Source organism: Ambystoma mexicanum, chromosome 1q (genome assembly GCF_040938575.1).
Source record: "Ambystoma mexicanum isolate Mex_15411 chromosome 1q, UKY_AmexF1_1, whole genome shotgun sequence".
Classification (NCBI taxonomy): Eukaryota; Metazoa; Chordata; class Amphibia; order Caudata; family Ambystomatidae; genus Ambystoma; species Ambystoma mexicanum.
The window spans coordinates 1,405,231,937-1,405,254,112 of record NC_090922.1 but is presented as its reverse complement, the minus strand read 5'-3'; the positions used below and the strand labels follow the sequence as shown (position 1 = coordinate 1,405,254,112).

Sequence of the window (22,176 nt, the reverse complement as noted above, 5' to 3'; positions counted from 1 at the left end):
TGCAACTGGAGGCTCAGTCAGGAGCCTTTTCTTGAGTGCCTTATTTCGAAGGCCGGCGCTCGCCTGCTGGCGAGATGTGATTGCCTCTATAGGAGAGAGCAGCCAATCCGGATGGCTCTGGGCACAGGGGCTCAGAGTGATGAGGGTCAATTTTCTACGGTGGCCATGTCTGAAGAGACGAACCTCGTGTTCCCTAATGGCTGATGGCAAATAAATCTGTAGAAGTGTGCCAATCTGTGGCTTTATGTGATTCTGGGCAGTTATTTGCTGATATTCATATGAGATTGCAATTAACAAATATTAAATCATGGGTGCCATGCATCCGTGAATAATGCTTAGGCGGGAGTGCGCAATACCCCAGGGGTTATCTTAAAACCCAGCAGGGTGAAAGGTGATGTTGATGCTGCTCCTGCTGCTTGGAGGGAAGTAGCAAGAGCTCCTGTTCTGGTGGAGGGGGATCTGCAACTGGAGGCTCAGTCAGGAGCCTTTTCTCGAATGCCTTATTTTGAAGGCCGGCGCTTGCCTGCCGGCAAAATGTGATTGGTTAAAGGGAGACATGAGCATTGATGCAGGATTTAATATTGAACATCTACTGAGAGTAACATTTGCTGCTGAAATAAGGAGCTTCTCATACCTGTTAAGTCAGAAATTAGAAATTTGCTGTGTTTTTACTTTCATCAATACGGCAACACATTGTTTTTTTCAACCAGTAAAGCAGTGGAGGCAACTGCTCATAAACAGGAGGGAAAACCAGCGACAGAATCTAGCGGCATTCTGTAGTATGAGATTGGATGATATTTATCACTGTGCATTTGAGTTAAAACGCCTTGGTTGAACCCATCCTGTTCATCACAAAATAATGTAAATTGCTTTTGATAAAATCGGGCAAACTTGAAGCTTGGGTTTTTGACTGTTTTTGTTTAATTTTGAGAAAGGCTTCTCCCGCTACTATGTACTAGGGCAAAGGGCTCAGCAATCAAATTCTGGGTTAATTTTGTTTAACAATTGAAGCATATCACAGAATCAACTACCAGCAGTAACTGATTATTCCAAGGAATCCCCTTAATGTTTTCCTAGTCAAAGGTATGGGAAACGGGTGGATCACTGCCATCTTGGGACAAAAGGGTTTGGCCTGCCAAAATATCATGACTTAAGTAATGTACACAAGTTAAGCAATTTTGCAATTTCTCCTTAGAAGCCTTGTGTACCAGAGCTGCCAATAAATCAAGACAATCATTTTTGCAAGCTTTAAATGTGGGAGACACCAATAAGAGGTTGTCAAAAACAGACCCTCAATTGAACTTGAGCAAGTTAAGATCTCTTTTTAGCATTTGGAAAAAGAGGATGGGGCCCTCTACATCGGATATAACTTTACATCTCTATAATTGTAGTCTCATTCATTCGCACATTTCTCTCATCTACCTACTCTAATATACATTAGTATCATTCCAAGTGCCGTACGTGGTTGTAAGTGCTTGGGTGTTAGTTACATTTTATTCTGTTACAGTAGAGATTAACTTTTATCCACACAGCAGTTAAAACAGACTGAGTACCTTACCTCCTAGTTCATGATTACCAGACCATTAGTGGAGATGGACAATAAACACCACATTATGTAGCAGTACAATGAAATGAGTTTACCAACTCCAACCTTATTGGTTCTTATCCTCAGCTGCTTGGTCTACCTCCCCTCAAACCGACAGGAGTGGCTCCCAGTGATCCACCATTAAGACAGACCATCTTATCTTGGTACCTGGTTTCACAGATTCATGTCTGACAATTCTCGTGTTTCACCACAGGACAGTAAGATCGGATGGCCTGACAGCACCAATTTGGCAGGGAAATTGTGCATCCACATATGAGCTAAACAGGAAGGTTGAGAAACATCTTCAAAAGGGAAGAAGCACAGCAGTGAAGGGAACATCAACAGGACAGGAACCCTCAAACAAACCCAAAATATGAAGTTGCCCCTCGCAGAAACACAACAGTTCTTATATGTTTTCTTAACCTTAGGTCGTATATGATGGGCAAGCTTGATAGATCCTTCCAAGGAGTATCTCAGAGTTCCCAGCTTATCTTCACAAACTTCAAAGAAATGATCATAAATCTGTTACCTCTCCAACTCCTGGTTTAGTATGATTCACCCAGCTACACTGTTGCATAATGTTACAAAAGGAGCGCCTCAGCCTAATCTAGTTTTGGGTACAGCAGCCAAACAGTCTTGTAACTGAAAAGTTATAATGTTGCAAGTTCAAACACATTAGCAGAGCATGAATCGTAGGATAAGAGAATCTTTGCTTGTACATTCCACACAGAAATACGTATGCGGCTAGCCAGCTATTTTCAGAATTCATGGCTTCACATATCTCTACTCAGACAAGAGCACAGTGTGATGAATATGGACCATTCGTCCCTTCTCCCCAGAGGGGAGCCTCCCTCCCCTTTCTGGCTAGGAAGGTGAGCCCGCTAAGCAAGACCCTCCCTAGGGGTCTGGGCAAGTGGGACCTCACTTGGAATGACTCCCCTTTTGGGGACAGGACTCCCGTTCCATGAAGGAACTCCCATTCAAACAAACCATTCTCAATATATGGGCATAGAAAAGACTGGCATCTTCTGTTATCTCAAAACAACAAAGACCCTTATTTTACAGTATTGGCCTCAGGAAATGCTGAACCACATCTGCAGACCATGATTTAAGAAAACAGACTTAATCTTGTTTATTGTAATGACATACAGCAGAACAGCTTGGACTATGAAAGGAGGAGAAACTCCTACGGAGAGAGGAGAGACTTTGCTGCGCAGAGGCAAGCCTCTGTGGAGATGTCTTCCTGGAGGAGTGGAGAAATGCTGAGCCGCTGAGCCAGTTGTGGTTTGCAGATAATGAGTCCCGCTAGCTGGAGGCTGCAAGGCAGGCAACCTGACAGAGCAAGCAGCTCTGGTCATGATAAAAGTGAAGGTGGGAAGAGAATCCTCTTCCCTGGTGGTGAGACCACTGGCAAAATGTGGTAGGTTGGACGCTTGACAATCGATGCAGAAACCAGGAAGAAAACCAGAGCCCAGAACCCCAAGCTTCACAAGGCAAGCGTGTTTGCTGAAGCGACAAGAACTCAGAAGGAAGCAAATGTTCCCAATGGAAGGAAACCGGTGAGCGTTATGACCTCCAGCTATCAAGGGGGCGTAAGTCGACAACCATATGAAAGCCTGAAGGACGAGATCCCTGATCCAGGGAAAACAGGATGAGAAAGATATGAACGTTGCATCTCACGAATGGAACAGCCACCAGAAGTATGAGAAAGTATGAGAAGCTAATGGGCACACAGGCCCCACTAAACAGACTAAAAGAAATGCAGTGTACGCCAAAGCTGGAATAGCTGACCAAACCATTAAGAATGGACAGATATATGTCTTACGGGGAAGAAGGTGAAAAGCGGGTGAGTGCTTTGCAACAAGGCTAACCAAGTGTATGAGGCTGCGGGAATCTGTAAAAACACCCAAGCAAGCCGGAGCCCTGAGTCAAGTATTGTTATTGTGAAAGAAAACGCCTACCAAAAGAATCACTGGCTGTGGGGAAGTCTCAGTGTCACGAAGGTGGGAGACAGTGAAGAGTCTTGTCAAATATCCATGGTGGGATTTGGACATTTGAAATAGAACCTGAGAAAAGGATGACCCTTAACAGTTTTCTTTTAAAAAGGATAGAGCGAAGCCTGTACAGAGTATAATTATAATTTCGTTCAAGAGAAGATTGTGGAAACTATACCGTTTATTAAAGGAACTTTGAGACTGTGAGCAAGTCTACTCCAAGTTGGGCAAGGCTGAAGCAAACACCAAGGCCATTGTACAAGCCCCCCACCCTTTTCCCTTTTTGGTAGATATTTTTCTTATAGAATTTGGACGGAAGATTTGTTTTCTTTGGACTGGATGTGCACCGTTAGTCCCTTAGTTTTGGTTGTGCTAGGTAGGGAACCTCCCTTGTGGCGATAAGGATAGCTAGGCATTTTTACTTTTATTTTTAATAAATCTCTTAAGGATGACTCAACATAGTCTGAGTTGTTCTTCTGGTTCGCCACAACATTGGCTAGGCCTATTTAGGGGCCAATTCATCGAGCCTGGGGGAGCGGGCTACGTGTATATCAGGGGTTCGCGTGCAGTTTCTCACGCGATCGGGCCTGGGGGTGCGGGCTACGTGTATATCAGGGGTCCGCGTGAAGTTTCTCACGCGATCGGGCCTGGGGGAGCGGGCTACGTGTATTTCAGGGGTTCGCGTGAAGTTTCTCACGCGATCGGGCCTGGGGGAGCGGGCTACGTGTATTTCAGGGGTTCGCGTGAAGTTTCTCACGCGATCGGGCCTGGGGGAGCGGGCTACGTGTATATCAGGGGTTCGCGTGAAGTTTCTCACGCGATCGGGCCTGGGGGAGCGAGCTACGTGTATTTCAGGGGTTCGCGTGAAGTTTTTCACGCGATCGGGCCTGGGGGAGCGGGCTACGTGTATATCAGGGGTTCGCGTGAAGTTTCTCACGCGATCGGGCCTGGGGGAGCGGGCTACGTGTATATCAGGGGTTCGCGTGAAGTTTCTCACGCGATCGGGCCTGGGGGAGCGGGCTACGTGTATTTCAGGGGTTCGCGTGAAGTTTTTCACGCGATCGGGCCTGGGGGAGCGGGCTACTTGTATTTCAGGGGTTCGCTTCACGCGATCGGGCCTGGGGGGGAGCGGGGTACCACTCACCGTCTGCCTTGCGTGTAGAAGAACGCGTAGCCAACACCCGCTGTGAAGTAATAGCGTGTGAACCCCAACGGATGGAAAACACACGCACTGCACGAAAAGCACTTACAGAACAGTTCAAAGGCACGCGGGATCTCCAAGCCCTGCCAAGGCATCGTCCATGCGCGAAACGTCACAGACGCACTTACGCTGTAAGGGCCTTTGGTCCAATGAAATCGCGTACGCGTGCTGACGCGCTTACGCGTTAAGGGCCTTTCCTCGAATATCACGCTAACGTGCAGGATTTTCACGTGCCAAATCACTCCGTATCAAGCTGGCCACGCGAAAACACACGGAAGACCACGCTCCTGCCCAGAAGGCCGAATTAATGCCCCCCAGTGCCCCGAGCAGCCTCCCACGTGCCATCTGCTGCTGCCTGCCTGCCTGCTGCCACCGTGCCCTGCCATTTGGTGCCTGCACATCAGCCATCTGCAGGGGTCCAGTTGCTGTGTCCACCCCTGCTGGAACAGAAGACTCCCGACTCGGATAACATCGCTCCACAGCCCAGCCCCAGGACCCAGTTGCCCACCCACTCCTGCCCCTGGGGTTGCCATGTCGGGCACATCAACATCTGGCACCAGTGACAACCCCCGGCCAGAGGGGCAGAGGGGCGCCAGCTTCACTGCCACCGAAGTTGGTGTCCTGGTGGAGCAAGTCTGGGGCAGTATGATGCCCTCTTCGGATCGTCCCGCGCAAACAAGGAAGGACGGGAGAGGATCTGGGCCGACTGTGTGGTTGCCATCAACGCGGAGGGGGTGGCAACCCGCACCATCCAGAAGGTCAAGAAGCGCTGGGAGGACTTGAGGTCCAGGACCCTCATAAAGGCCCGGCGCCTCGTGGAGGGGGGCCGGGGCCGCATGAGTTCCATCCCGATGAGGGTCCTGGAACGCTACACCCAGCGCTCCACGCCCAGGTCCTTGAGAGGGAGACCCGTCTGGAGTTGAGCGGTAAGTGGCCAAGCATTGCTGTGTGAGACAGGGCATGTTGCAGTGTGCTGGTTGTCTGATACTTGCCTGTATGTGTGACATAGGCCATGTACGCATGTATGTGTGCAGGGACATCATGGTAATGCATGTGCGACCAGTAATGTGTGAACCGCACGGTTGTTGCATGTGTTTAAATGCGACATGGGGAGCCCTATGCAGATTGTACACATGAGAGCATGGCAGTCTCTGTTCCTGGACATGGGTGGGGGTGAGGGATGGGTGCTGATGCCAGGTACATATATGGTATGCATGTCTGTGTGCCTGACCTGCATGTCTGTGACTTGTGAATGCCATGGATGCATGACACATGTCTGTGACAATGTACAGATTCACTGATGCAGCCTAGTCATCCTTGTATCCACTGTGATTGGGGTGTACGGGGCCAGATGGATGTGACTGAGGTGAAGTGTGTGCATGTGATAGGCATGACCCATGATGCATGTGAGTTCCATTACATTGTATGTTTCGAGAGTCCATTGGACATGTATGGAAATGTCCATGGCATGCACCATGACTGTCACTGTGTGTGTTTTGCCTGGACTGACACATGTGTTGTGGAGGGACATGATGGAAGTGTACTTTGACAGTGGCACTCATCTGCTATTGCTTCCTGTCTAGGGGACCGTTGTACAGTACCCTGATGCTTGTGTTCTATGTCTCCCTCTACGCAGCGGCTAGTGAAGAAGAGGGAGGAGACGGCGCTGTGGATCAAGGCGGCGGGGATGCCCCCACGGCTGCAGCGGAAGGGGTGCGTGAGCCCCCACAGGGGCCTGCTACGGCGGAAGACGGTGAGGAGCCATCCAGGTTGGTGGTTTCCACAGAGGAGGAGGAGGCCGCCACTGAGGCGCACATGGGGCCTGGTGGGGGCATCCCTGCTGGTGCAAGTGGTGCAGTCCAGGGGCAGAGGCAGGAGGCAGCACAGGTCACCGTGGAGGGGCCTGTGCATGTCGCTGTCCCTGACCCTGTGGGTGCACCAGCATGCACCAGCAGGAATGCCCCGTCCCAGGCCCGTCCGCAGGTAGAGGGGATGTCCATGCCATCTGACTCCCCTCCACCTGCGGACGAGGGGACCCCTTGCCGTATGGAGAAGGTACTGATTGGGGTCGCGATGCGCACGGCTGTGATTCGTGATGCCGTGCGTGCTTCCCAGGAGGAGCACGCACCTCATCACGAAGAGCACCGTGCCGATGTGGCCCAATTGGGATCCTCCATGTTCGGGGGTTTCCTGCATGTGTCGGCCAATCTGGCGGCCCTCTCCTCCTCTGTGGAGACTATACGCCAGTCGTTCTCCTTGCCGTCTTCCGGCCCAGATGCCACCAGGGCCCCCTGTGGACCTGCCCTGACCAATGCAGCCAGCTCGGTGGGGATCCCATCCCTGCCACAGTCGGGAGTCGGAGGTCCAGCAGGGGTGGACACCACAGCAACTGTACCCCAGCAGATGGAGGATGTGCCGGCATCATCAGGCAGGGCACGTGCACGACGGCGTCGGTGGATTCCATCAGCCTGGATGCCGTCGTGCTGGCAGAGGCAGTTGCGTCGGAGGCAGCAGCAGAGTCAACGTGGGAGGCATCATGGCTCGGGGCCATCAACATCGGAGGGGCAGGCATCGGCCGGAGGGCAGGAGGACCCAGGACAGGAAGTGTCTTCCGTTTGGCTGCGGTTGGGCCAGCAGATAGGTGCGGAGCGGCCGCGGGCGGAAGAGGCGTGGCTCACGATGGTCAGGGCGGAGAACTCCATGCGGAGGGCCCTGAGGCGGGCCGAGTGCCTCGATGCAATCCGCAGGGGGTTGGAGGAGCAGATGGCGTCGTCCCTGCGGACCCTCGGGCCATGGAACAGGACCGCCTCCGGGACATAGACGAGGAGTTTGATGATGCCCTGGCCCGGAACACCACGGAGTGAGCTGCTGGACTTGCCCGCCGCCTTTGTATATAGTTCTTTAGTTTTAGGTTTAATTTGTTTCTTCTTATGATTTGGAGTCGACGGACACAGCTCCACTTTTTGTATATAGTTGCATTTTAGTTAGGGTTTTTTGTAGGTTTCCTTTGTTCAGTTGGGCTCATGGACCCTTGGATGTTTTGTACATAGTTCTTCATTGGATTGTTTTATTTTTTTATTTTTGATTTATTCTCCATGGAGCAATGGTCTTTGCATTTATTTTTATCTCTCGGATTGATTTTATTTTTAATGTGACTTTGAACAACATTTTTTTGGATTTGGATTTGTAGTTTTGATTTTTTTGGACGGACATGCAGCTTATCTTTTTTTCATTGCCATTGTAGTTTGTTTCATTTCATTTGCATTCAATTTTTTTTAATACAATTTTGTTTTCATACTTCACTGTGTGGTATCATCTCATTGGTTTCATGCATGTCATGTTGGGTGTTTTCCCATTCATTTGCAACCATTGTGTGTGACGGACATGGGTTCATTTGCTTTATGAACATTGGGGGTGTAACATGTAATTTCTATTTCCATGTGGGTGAATGGGTTACTTGGTAGGGCCTTTTGGCTGTGGAGGCTGACCATAACGCACATGATTGGGGATTGTGAGGACCTGGGTGCAGGGGGACATGAGTGGGGGCCTAGTGGAGGCTGCCCCTGCACTGCTGGGGGTGGGGGTGGTGGGAGACATGGGTGGGGGCCTGGTGGAGGGTGCCCCTGGATGCTGGGGGGTGGGGGTGCAGGGGGACATGAGTGGGGGCCTGGTGGAGGCTGCCCCTGCACTGCTGGGGGGTGGGGGTGGTGGGAGACATGAGTGGGGGCCTGGTGGAGGGTGCCCCTGGATGCTGGGGGGTGGGGGTGCAGGGGGACATGAGTGGGGGCCTGGTGGAGGCTGCCCCTGCACTGCTGGGGGGTGGGGGTGGTGGGAGACACGGGTGGGGGCCTGGTGGAGGGTGCCCCACAGTGCTGGGGGGTGGGGGTGGTGGGAGACATGAGTGGGGGCCTGGTGGAGGGTGCCCCTGGATGCTGGGGGGTGGGGGTGCAGGGGGACATGAGTGGGGGCCTGGTGGAGGCTGCCCCTGCACTGCTGGGGGGTGGGGGTGGTGGGAGACATGGGTGGGGGCCTGGTGGAGGGTGCCCCACAGTGCTGTGGGGTCGGGGGGGTGGGAGACATGAGTTGGACATGAGTGGGGGCCTGGTGGAGGCTGCCCCTGGTGGCTGGGGGGTGGGGTGCAGGGGGACATGAGTGGGTGCCTGGTGGAGGGTGCCCCTGGATGCTGGGGGGTGGCGGTGGTGGGAGACATGAGTGGGGGCCTGGTGGAGGGTGCCCCTGGATGCTGGGGGGTGGAGGTGCAGGGGGACATGAGTGGGGGCCTGGTGGAGGGTGCCCCTGCACTGCTGGGGGGTGGGGGTGGTGGGAGACATGAGTTGGACATGTGTGGGGGCCTGGTGGGGGCTGCCCCTGGATGCTGGGGGGTGGGGGTGCAGGGGTACATGAGTGGGGGCCTGGTGGAGGGTGTCCCTGCACTGCTGGGGGGTGGGGGTGGTGGGAGACACGAGTTGGACATGTGTGGGGGCCTGGTGGGGGCTGCCCCTGGATGCTGGGGGTGGTGGGAGACATGAGTGGGGGCCTGGTGGGGGCTGCCCATGGCGGCTGGGGGTTGGGTGTGCTGGGTGACATGAGCAGGTGTGCAGGGTAGTCCCCTGTGCTGTCGGCTGCCTGCAGGGGCCGTGGAGGGTGTACAGGGAATACCTGGGAGCACACAGCCAAATCGCGTGTAGAATTTCCCGCGAACCCCTGTCATACACGTACCCAGCCAAATCGCGTGTGGAAATTCCCGCGCACGTACCCGGCCAAATCGCGTGTGGAACTTCCCGCGCACCCCTGCAATACACGTACCCTGCTGAAATTGCGTGTGAAACTTGCCCCGCACCCCGAAATACACGTACCCTGCTGAAATCGCGTGTGGCACTTCCCGCGCACCCCTGAGATACACGTACCCTGCTCGCACGGACCCAATCGCGTGTGGAAATTCCCGCGCACCCCTGAAATGAACGTACCATGCTGAAATCGCATGTGGAACGTCCCCCGCACCCAGAAATACACGTACCCCGCTGAAATCGCGCGTGGAACTTCCCGCGCACCCCTGAAATCCACGTACCCTGCCAAATCGCGTGTGAGACTTCCCGCGCACCCCTGAGATCCACGTACCCAGACAAATCGTGTGTGGAAATTCCCGCGCAGGTACCCGGCCAAATCGCGTGTGGAACTTCCCACGCACCCCTGAAATCCACGTACCCTGCCAAATCGCGTGTGAAACTTCCCGCGCACCCCTGAGATCCACGTACCCAGACAAATCGCGTGTGGAAATTCCTGCGCACCCCTGAGATACGCGTACCCTGCTCGCACGGGCCCAATCGCGTGTGGAAATTCCTGCGCACCCAGAAATACACGTACCCTGCTGAAATCGCGTGTGGAAATTCCCACGCACCCCTGAAATCCACGTACCCTGCCAAATCGCGTGTGAGACTTCCTGCGCACCCCTGAGATCCACGTACCCAAACAAATCGCGTGTGGAAATTCCCGCGCACGTACCCGGCCAAATCGCGTGTGGAACTTCCCGCGCACACCTGAAATCCACGTACCCTGCCAAATCGCGTGTGAGACTTCCCACGCACCCCTGAGATCCACGTACCCAGACAAATCGCGTGTGGAAATTCCCGCGCAGGTACCCGGCCAAATCGCGTGTGGAACTTCCCGCGCACCCCTGAAATCCACGTACCCTGCCAAATCGCGTGTGAAACTTCCCGCGCACCCCTGAGATCCACGTACCCAGACAAATCGCGTGTGGAAATTCCCGTGCACCCCTGAAATGCACGTATCATGCTGAAATCGCGTCTGGAACGTCGCCCGCACCCAGAAATACACGTACCCTGCTGAAATCGCGTGTGGAACTTCTCGCGCACCCCTGAAATACACGTACCCTGCGGAAATCGCGTGTGGAACTTCCCGCGCACCCCTGAAATACGCGTACCCTGCTCGCACAGGGCCAATCGCGTGAGGTACTTCCCGCGCACCCCAGTGATACACGTAGCCCGCTTGCCGTGCTGGTACAGGGTTAGCGCAGCCCTTTGCGCTGGATTGGGTATATTGATGGCTTTTCCTTGCGCAAGAGGCGTTCTTGGGGGCATAACTGGCGCTGCTGCAGGGTCGCTGTGCCACTGTGTGCCACGGCTGGTTTTGGTGGCTGGAATCCATGAATACGCTGTGCGCGGAAATGGATTTTGGCGCACGCGGCTGGCGCAGGGATTCGCACGCGCACACTGTGCGCCTGCCGCGTGCGCCACTTGTGCGCTGAATTCTATGAATTACCCCCTTAGTCTGGAGCAGGAATGTACTGGATTGCTTTAAACTTCAGTAATACATTTCTACAGTTATCAGAGATACATACTAAAGTTAAACATGCATTGCTTCACAAAACACTTGTTTTTTCACCACTCAGGGGAGTATCTTTCGGAGGATGTGTAGAAGGTAGTTTGTTTTTTGGTGAGATCATTTTTATGTGGTTTAAGGGATAGGTCATTGTCTAATAAGATTCCCAGTGTCTGTGCTTCTGAAGTAGGAGAATGAGGGTTCTTAGGTCAGCATGCCATATAATAAGCTAGTGAATGTGTTGGGTGTCGAAGGCCTTGACCTTGGTCTTGTTGGGATTGAGGCATATGTTGCTTTGGGACATCCGTTTTTGTATGGCTGAAAGGCATTGGCTGATTGAGTTGTTGGATTCAAGGTTTGGTGAAATGGAGAAGGCACATTGTGTATCATCTGCATATCCATGAAATGTGGGTGTGAATTGTTCTATAGTATGTGTGAGGGACTTCATATAGAGATAGGGCTAAGGTAAATCCCAGAGGCACTCCTTGAGTAGTTTTGCTAGGGATTGATAGGACATCTTTGTCTTTAACGGTGGTGGTGTGGTTTTGGAGAAAATATTTGATCCTTTTAAGGGCAAAGACTTGTATGTCTAGGTGGAAATGAAGGTGTTTAAGAAGTGTGGGGTGACTGACCATATCAAACGCTGAAGAGCAGTCAAGAAGGATCAGGCAGGTATGGGTCTTGATATCTGGTGCAAACAGGATGTGTTCTCATGTATACAAGTACAGTTGTGCATTTCTGAGAATTGGGTCAGTTGGATGCATTCTATTTTCTCCGTGATTCTTCCTATGAATGGTAGACTACAGATTGGTCTATAGTGGTCTGGGTTATTGGTTATTTTCATCAACATTACTTTTTTTTGTAGTGGTCCAACTATTGTTTTTTGGTGCTCCATAGTGTACTAGCCTTTTGAGAACGTGGCATTGACGAGTTTTGCTACGTGGTGGGTAGTATGGATCTATTTGCTTTGATTATGGAGGCTGGGCAAGGGTCAGTTTCAGCGAGGGGCTCTAGGCTCATCATAATGTTTTCCATTTCCTATGCTGAAGTAGGCATAAGGCTTTCAATGTAGGTAAACTGATGCTGGGATTGAGCAGTGGGGCTGTCAAAGGGCTGTTAAAGTTGAAAATATTTATAGTGTTCTGGATTTTCTTAATCTTTGTTTGGAAAGTTAAAGCTATATTGTAAACCCAGTCATGGCTAGGAGTGGGAAGGTTGTTTAAGGTTTCAGGGTTAGTGATTTGGCAATAGAAGTGTTCAACTTTTTTGGGATTGAGCTCTGGTCATGGTGGATTAAAAACATTACTTTTTTTTCTTGTCAGCATATGTCCTCTGGATAGGATTTTGAAATTAACTTTATTTTGTTCCGATTTGGGTTTTTGCCAAAGCGCATATTTATGGAGGTTTAGATCAAAGTCAAACCATTTGTTGGATTTGTTTCTGGTTGTTTGGGTCGACCTGCTATTATGGGAGCAGGGGTGACAAGTGTGCTAGTAGTTTTTTGCTATGATATGATATGATTGGTTATTTATAAAGCGCTTAATACCCAGAGGTTTCTAAGTGCGGACCCGGTGATCGAACCTTAGTTTCTTCATGTCGCCTTGCTTCTAAGGCGAGCGCGTTACCCCTGAGCTATCCTCCCGAGTCTATGTGTTCTGCAAGATGTCTGTAGGGGTGGTGAGGAACTGTATGGAGTTGGAGAGTGATTCGTTGTTGAAGACTTTTCTGAGGTTTTGGAGAGTGATGTTTTTCATAGATCATTTTCATGTGTTGTGTTTTGTTTGCGAGATGAAGGGAGTGTTATGTGACCAGGTGGTAGTGAGGAGGTAATGGTCAGTCCATACTAGTGCTGTAGCGGTTGCTATGAGGAGAGGAAGTTTTGAAGATAAGATAATGTCAACGTAATGCCCATACAGGTGTATGTGTGTGTGTGTGGCCTTGAGAGGGAGGGTCATGTTTATGATATGATAAGATATTTTATTTATACATCACCTATACACAACGTGTTTCAAAGCGCTTTAAGGTGGGGGAGGTAGCAAGAGTAAAATACAACGACATTCTTACAAGGCCTTGACACAATAAGAATGGGCAAATAAAAACTATCGTACTAGGTCTGACGACATTTCTGATAGTGCAAGAGCTTTGAACACAAGAAGAGGCGAGAAGGGGGGCGCGGAGGGAAGAGAGGGACAAACAATAGACTATCGTACTAGGCCTGACAACATTTCTGATAGTGTAAGAGCATAGCATATGGGGGGGGAGAAGAGGAGAATGTAGGCAGCAACAGAGAGAGGTATGGATAGCCTGAGAACCAGATGAATAAGATGAGCAGAGGTAAGGGCAATGACTTTCAAGTGTCCAGGAGCAAACCTGGAGGATAGAGGAAAGCAGTGGGCTGGCAGAGAGGCTGGGGTAGAGTGTGGAGAGGATGGGAGGGGGAGAGACAGGGCAGGAAGTAGAGGCACAGATGGCATATCATTCAAATTGGGGAGTAGCAGGTGAAAACATACAGCAACTGGGTACTTACAGATCCAAATCAGGCATGGGCAGGTGAAACATGAAACCATTGGGTACATCTAGATTCGAATTGAGGCATGGGTAGGTGAAAACATGCAGCAACTGGCCAAAGCCAGTTAGTGGGAGTCCAGAAGGGAAGGGGAAAGAGGAGGTCCAGTGTCAGATGATACGGAGAAGAGTCCGAAAAAGATAGGTGTGGAAAGCTGCAATTATATAAAGCACAGGGCCAAACTTGAAGCTACATTTCCAATACAGCCGAACTACAAAACTGCAATGTTCAGCCAGTGGGTCTGCATCACTGTTTCCATCTCAGGCACTTCCTAGTATGGGGTTTTAGGTAGATAGTTTGTTATGGAAGGAGTGTGACAGTGTTGTGATCATCTAGTCTGATATTGATATGGCCTTGGACAAGGGATTTATTTGTGACGGCGGAGAGGTTGGAAAGAAAGGAGTCCCATTCGTTTTTGGAACCGTGGGTTGTGGCGGGAGGTCTGTAGATGATGACAAATGTAAGGGCAGTGTTAGTGTTGATGGCGTGGTGGATTCCAAGACTTCCAAAGTTGGTTGTTGGGGTGATGGTGACAATAAGTGCAATGTATATATCTTGTGGTATAGGTGTGCTATGCCTCTGTCTTTTTTAGGTTTCCTTTTCAATGTTTTGATAGTGAAGTCATTGGGAAGAAGAGTGTCAAGAGTTGTAATGTCATTTTCTGTGAACCATGTTTTTGTGATGGCCAAAAAGACTAGATTAAGGTCTTCTGTAAGAGCTGAGATGTGATGTGCATTTTTCATTGCTAATCTAGCATTGATCAAACTGATGTGAAATTGGGCTGGTTGTTTGGATGCAAGTGTAGTGGATGTAGAGGAGTTATGTTCTCGTGAGGAGTGGAGAGTCGCGTTTTTGATGTGGTGTTGGTCCATGTAGGTATTGTTGGCTTGGAATTGCTGAGCATCTTTAAGCAAGCTGGAGTGTGTGAATGGTGTGAGCTGGGTTGTGGGGCTGTTTGTGTGCATTTGAAATGGGCAAGAAAGGGGGGTGCTACTGTGTAGTTGAGTTTTGGGGTGGAGTGTTGTGTGTGTGTGTGGTTAGTGTGTTGGGTATTGTATATTATACAACTGGGTATAGAGTGACATACGAGGGTGGGATTAGTACTGGTTAGATAGGGCGTGCATTTTGTTGTTATGTTTGTGTCTCTTTGAATACATTCTGCTTTGGCCGATTGGGAGTGTTGGTGGAGGTGTTGGAATGTGAGTTGTTACTATTAATGAGCGTGGTTTTGGGTAGATTGTGATCAAATCTAAGTATCGTTGGAATTTTGGTGGTGAATGTTTTTTAGCTTGGGTTGGTTGACCTCATATAGGATCAAACCGGTGTATAGAAGTGGATGGTGAAAGTGTAGTAGAATCTGGTTTGAGGTGTCCTTTGAGGGTGGTGATAGATTGATGTATGGTAAGAGAGCAGTTCAGAATGATAGACAGCGACGTTTCCCAATTATATATGTCACAGGAGATTAGTATAATTTCTTTGGATGATTTTGTGTAATAGCTATCGCAGTAGGTTGTGTCTGTGTTAGTTTGATGGAAATACTTTCTTTGTTTACTGCAAGTTTTTTTGGTAAAGTTACTGTAGAGTTCAGTCAAGGGTGGACAGTGGAGGTGGGACATGATGCTAATTGTGCGGGGCTAGAGGAGCATAGGGTTGCGAGTTATGGATCAGAATAATACAATTACAATATTCAATTAGATTACAATTAGTTCTAGGGCAAAAGGTGTATGCCTTAGTGGCAGAGGCACATTTTCATCATTAGAGGAAACATTGCACTGATGAAAAAAATATATTGAAATAACACATTTACCTTTATCTTCCAATGTGCAAAGTTACACTTGAATGAGTACAAGGGTTCTACAATATATCGGTTATTCTCGATTTGTTCACTTATATACCATTGACTACCCACTTTAATGTTCAAAGGTTTTGGATCAATGGTTAGAATACAAACACAAAACCATGAAAGAAAAAATATACAAAATGTGTTCTGTGCATCTAAAAAAATGCTCTAGAAGAAAGTTTCATTTATTTGATTCCACTTATAGGTTACACGTCACTGGCACCCACAAACACAGGGATCAAGACCTACCTTATTCTAAATGCTGTTGGTTTCAGTGCACAAATCCCGCAGAAACTGGCTGGCACACGGACACTTCCACCCATATCTGTCCCAATGCCAATGATGGATCCGCCTCCGCCAATCAAAGCCCCCTCACCGCCAGAGGAACCTGCAGGACTCTTCTTTTGGTTTAATGGATTTCGGGTCAGTCCATAAATTGGGTTACTGGACTCAAAACTATACAGGGTTAAACAAAAAGGACGTGCAAGTTTAGAACAATTGTGATCTTTTGATGCTCATTTTGTTGCAATGTGACCCACAAACAAATTGACTGCTTGGGTTTTTACGAATCAAGAGATTGTTACATTGATGTGATTAATTTAGTGGTTTGTAATGTTATAGTGGTTAAGGTTCAAGTAATCAAATCGTCTGAGTAATAGAAGAAGTTCTACTTAGAAAAATCTGCTATATAGAGATGGTTCCGTCTTCCATAATCATGCTTCAGGTTCAGCAGCCACCATATATACAATTAAACTACATTTAGAGTGTCAGTGCACCCCTGCTAAACAGATCTCACTGGATAAACTGATCATTGTTGGTGATATTCGGAGTTGCCTCAAAATCTCATGTGGACTGCAGGTAGCCCAAAACTACACTTGCAAGATATGTTGCATGTGGGATATACTTAAGCGGGCAATGTCAACCAACAAACAACTCAGCGCTTTGGCAGACCAATCAGAACCGGGTCTCACCCTATTCTCTGGGGTAGTTCAGAGGTATGAGGAACTAGGAATGAAACGCAGACACAGTGGGCTCATAGTATTGGTTGTAGACTTTTATTAAATAATAAAGGGGTTGAAAAATGTCTCACTTTCCCTAATCTAGGAGGCAAAAACTAAGCGTCTGTCCTTTGTCAAGATGTCCAATGCAAAAATAACCTGTGTCCTTAATCCTATCATAAGCCTCTCATTCTAAAGGTAATTCTATGGTGTCAAGGGTGTTGTCTCTGGCTTGAGCAGTGCACAATATGTTCAAGTTCACCAAAAAAGGTATAATCCAGCACGAATTCCAAACGGATAATGTTCACAATTTCTGGGAATGGCTCCCCTCCCGGGTTTTTCTCTACCAAAACAAAAGTTCCAAAGAATAACCAAGTTCTTTAAAGCGCAAGATGATGCCCCCCTCCTCTTGGTGTTACAATCCACTCCAGGGGAAATAACTTCCTTAACCAAGTCTTTTCCACAATCAATGCAATTCAAAATCTTAACGGCATGACTCTTTCTTTGGATTCTCTTTTCAATGTACCACAATGTGGGTGTGGGTCCAAGACTTGCAAGACACCTGGTATACCCCTCTGCCAGGTTCTGTCTTTGTTCTTGTATTTCTTGTATTCACACAGTACCAATATTCTGTATCACTTTTATCTAAGTACCGGGTCTCAAACCCTCTTTCATTCACTTTCTTTATCAAATGTCCCATTGATCCAACCTCCTTGCTCAGGGTCACCCGACTCAAGTAACTGCCACTTATCAGTACTTGTTGGGGCTGCTGAAGGGCCCTGGTGACCCAGCTTCCCTTACCAGGGCTCACCACCTTTCTTTGGCATTCTTCGGACTTCTTGCATCAAACATATATAACCACCCCAGCATCCCGCCTCCACGTCACAGGCTTACCGGCATCGTATGGCAGCTTCCACATCCTTTGTGGCTCCTGCTTTGCTCCTGAGCTCTTCTTTGTGTTTGGGCATCGTTGGTACTTTGTCTCGGTTCCCGCGGTCACCGGGAAGGGTCCCCTTCTCTTCCTGCTGCGATCCCAGCACGGAGAAACCAGCTTGCACAGTCCGTCCCCTCTCGCCATTTCCCTGAGCCTTCTTGCTCCATGGTCTTCTCTGCAGTTTTGTGACAACAAGGCCTCCTCGGACACTGTCCCCTGGATTCCCAGCCCGAGCTGGAAAGACTTCGCCAGGATCCTCTCACATCTACTTGCTTGCCTGACGTCCTCACAGCTTGGCTTACTCCGCAGTGACTAGCCGGTTGAATCTCCCTGTTACTTTCCGCTATTTCATCTTTAAACTCCCACTTCAAAGAGAAGAGGTGCTTGGGGCTAATCAGCTTCCTCCAAACACTAGATAGCTCCTTTTGGTTCTGCTAAGCATTCAGGATTACTCGGCTATTCTTCCTCCCCTCAGTATTTATCATTCTGTTTGTTAGAGAATATTAAGGGATACTGTCAACAGGCTTTACGGTTTGTTTGAAGGGGATGATCACAGTATGCCATCAAGGTATGAGGAATGGAAGGGATATCCCTAAAAGGGGAAAGGGGATACCATGTTTCATCCGATGATGCCGGCCCGTTCCCCTGAAGGTCGCCTCCCCTCGCATGATCCTCCCTCAAATAGGCACCCCCAGCGTCAGGATCGTCCCCTGGCCACATTAGGAGAGGCTGCCTCTGGGAAAGGAGGTAGGACACCATCAGATTCATCACAGAGGGGTGATAGAAGGTCTACCTCACTTCTGGGTTCTCTGTGGGTTATTCTTAGGTTTTAGAAGGAGGTCCGGCACTGGGCAACACAGGGTAGGGGCAAGAAAGTTTGTGCTGTGCCACTAAGAGTATTGTCTGTATTTTTCATATCTCATTCTGTTAGTGCCCTTTATTGTGCCTTGTTTTGTTATGATCCTTAAAGTCTGTCTCCCTCATTGAGAAACATTTTGTGAAGTCCTTCTTGATTGTTTGTTTGATGCTCCCTCCCTCTTCCTTCTTTACACCCCAAAAATTAAAAAAATAAACCCTTTTAAAACCGCTGGATGGATTTTCACCAACGGTGGCTAGGTCCCGAAAGCGTGCTTTTGTAAATTTTGTAAACATTTTATCCCCATTCATTTGGTTGGGGCACCTTTTCTTCTGATGGCATGTCCCCCCCAACATTTTCAGCAAAGTTGCTCCACTGGTGGGACACCAAATCCTACCAGCTACCTTGCAAGCAATATAAGAGGCTGTTGATCCATATCTTTGGTAGACAACAGTCCTCTGTATATACTGCAACACACTACTCTTTTGGGGGAAAGCAATTTCGATGTGTGTTTGAAGCTGTAATGAAGGAGCATGAGAAACACTGTCCACTACCTTATAATTAACTCCACACCAAATCTTCCACCTGCCCCACCATATTAGTGCTTGGCGCATCTTCCCTCAATTCTCTCCTCACCTTACGTTCTTACCTCACCTGCAAGCATTTTTATTTAAAACAACAAAAGAAAGCTTCCTTTAGGAACCACCTTTTACAGTTAAAAAATAGAAAAAAAACAATTTTATAGACTCCATTTACTTTACATTTCTTAGTAAAGTACATATACTCAATACGTTTTTCCAAAATTTCCATTAGCATTTTGTGTTATGCTAATGTGAATAATATGACGTTCATCCCCCGTTTCAGGGACAGGAACGGGGGATAACATCCCAGCAGCTAAAGTTATCGTCCTAAGCAAAGGGTGTCAGTGTGCGCCATGATGTCTGCTGGCGCTATGAATAAATAAATAAATAAATAACAAGGGCTCAGGACCATTATCCTCCATTGCAGCCTCTGCAATGGGGGATAAAGAACATTAGCACCCCTGGTTCCCAAAGTGGGAGTGCTAAAAATAGATTGTTCTTCCTACAGCGGAACGGCTGCAGCACAGGAAGGAAAATTATTTTCCAAGATAGCCACCATGGAAAGAGAAGGCGGGGCTCCGTACAGAGCCACTCTTGCCTTTTCATGGCAGCCTGCAGAAGGTGAAGTCACAACCCTATGACCATATTATCACAAGCACATTTTATTTCCCATTCAAACCTATCCTACTTTCAAATAACTTTACCACATAGTCGGGCCCAGGTGGACATGGCTACTTTAACACCATTGTCCATCCCTCGCTGTCAAGGCCAGTAGCCAGATTGTCCGGGTCATGACCTTATACCATCACGCGGACAATCTGGCCACTGCCCATGGGCACAGGCTATATCTCAGTCATCAAGGGTATATCACTATTTTTTGTACCTACATTAAAATAAAACAGGGGCACATTTTCAAACCATTCTTTACAGTACTTGCCAATGCTCCTTACATCTGTTTGCTTGAAATCCACTCATTGAGAAACATTTTGTGAAGTCCTTCTTGATTGTTTGTTTGATGCTCCCTCCCTCTTCCTTCTTTACACCCCAAAAATTAAAAAATAAACCCTTTTAAAACCGCTGGATGGATTTTCACCAACTATGCAACAGGAGCGGTGGCTAGGTCCCGAAAGTGTGCTTTTGTAAATTTGGTCTAAATCTGACCAGTAGTTTTTTTTTAAAACGAAAACAAAGTAGGGCACATTTTTTTATCTTCATGTATACAAATAAATTGTGTGTTTGGGTCTTGCTTATTGCCTCATGTATGTACACCATGAGCTAAAACCAAACACTAAGGAAAGTACTTTAAGTACATACGACAAGGTTAACGTCTAGATATATAGCATCCTTTGAATTTTTATATTCTGACTCTCGTGAACAAACTACTTGGCCTAGATTTGTCAGTGAACAAAAACAAGTGGGCCAGATATGTGATGTCAGCATTGATGTCGTCAATGACATTTGTGATATCCTCTTTGATGTCCTGGGTGTTAGTCTTTGCAGTGCACAGTGGATGCGCGAGTTATGGTTATGATATGATATGATAGTTTATTTATATAGCGCCCATACACAATGTGTTTCAAAGCGCTTCAAGGGAAGGGAGGGAACAAGGGAAAATACAATGACCTTCTTATAGACCATGAACAATAAGAATGTGAAATTAACTATCGTACTCGGCCTGACGACATTTCAAATAATGCAAGAGCTAAGACACAGATATGGAAGGGAGGGGATGGGAAGGAAATGGGAACATACAGGCGACTACCATACTGGCCTGACGACATTTCTGGTAGAGTCAGAGATTTACAGGAGGTGAGGGAGAAGGGGAGGAGAAAACAAGCGACTATCGTTCTAGGCCTGATGACATTTCAGATAGTGCTGGGGTGGGGGGACAAGTAAGGGAAGGGGGAGGAGACAAACAACTGTTGCTATCATACTATACTAGGTCCATACTAGGTTGCTTAGCTTACCATAGCTGGCGAATTTCAGTGATGTCATCAATGACTTTTTTGATGTCATCTTTGATGTACTGGGTTTTAGTCTTAGCAGTGCACAGTGGTAGCATGAGTTGTGGTTGCTTAGCTTACCATAACTGATGAATTTTAGTTTTTTCTTTTGGTTTTACTTGTAACCAAAACATCCCTTTAACAAAGTTCTTTCATTGAATTGTATCGGTTTGTATTGGTGTTTGCTTGAAATCCACTCATGGTTTATTTTTTCCAAAGTGTCAAAATGTTTGTACATACAATAGTCACATAACTTATCCCCCATGTGACAAAATACATTGAGTCTTTACACAATCATTGAAGGTTGGGTCTATAACTTTCTGAAAATGTTTGTGTACATTCGTCAAATGGCAACAACGTTATAAGCCATCTAAAAATGTTGAGATCCCCCCTCTAATTTAGCCCCCTCTTAAGAAAATCCCACCAAACTTTAGAAAAATATTCATTTCTAGATTTAAATAATGTTTGCAAACGTTTCTGCAGATTCGTCAAATGGCACCACATTTATAAGCCTTTGCAATATTTTGGGACCCCCCCCATAATTTGTTCCCTCTTGGCAAAACAGCTCCATACTTTCCAAAACCGATCCGAATCAAGTCTAGAATACAATTCCAAAACTTCATGCAGTTTAGCCCCAAAGTTATAAGCCATCCAAGTAATGCAGAAATAGGCACAGAAGTCCCCAAACATCTGAAGTGTTCGCAAAAATCACAGGGCTGCCCCCGAACATCCGGACTGTTTTGGAGTGAAAACACCTGTTCTTTGACTTCTTACGGCCACATTCCATCCCATCCCCATCACCCCTTACCACCCCAGAGATTGTTTGATAAGTTTGACAAGTGCAATGATGTGTTTTTGTATATTTTTCAACCGGGGCATCGGCAGACACTGGCGGATGACTGCGAATCCAACATGGCGGGCGTTTCCAAAAATCTGATGCACTTCACGCTTTTCACCATCCAATCAGGGGGGCGCATCCGATGTCCCCGGACATCCCGTCACCTTCTAGGCCAATCGGATGCTGTCCGCGGACCGAACAGGGAAATGGGTCTGTGAAGTGGAGCAAGATATCACTAATTTTTTGGACCTACTTTTTGGTCATTTGAAAAAAAAACAACTGGACGAATTCACACTAAATTTACTAAAGCACGCTTTCGGGACCAAGCTGCCGCTACTGGCGCAAATTTGGTGAACATTGGTCCAGCGGTTTGGGCTGTAGACGTGAGCAAAATGTTTTCAATTATGTCTATAGAAAGAAAAATAAATTTTTAGACCCCCC

General features: G+C 48.0%; 1 protein-coding gene across 1 annotated transcript in view; it reads right to left on the bottom strand.

Annotated features, from left to right (window-relative positions):
• The window catches only part of LOC138548282 (vitamin D3 hydroxylase-associated protein-like), a 746,809-nt gene that overhangs the window by 384,807 nt on the left and 339,826 nt on the right, over positions 1-22,176 (bottom strand). Inside the window, exon 5 of the mRNA XM_069642265.1 lies at positions 15,775-15,981. Within this exon, the coding sequence (XP_069498366.1) occupies positions 15,775-15,981 (207 nt within the window). The remainder of the gene's footprint in view (positions 1-15,774; positions 15,982-22,176) is intronic.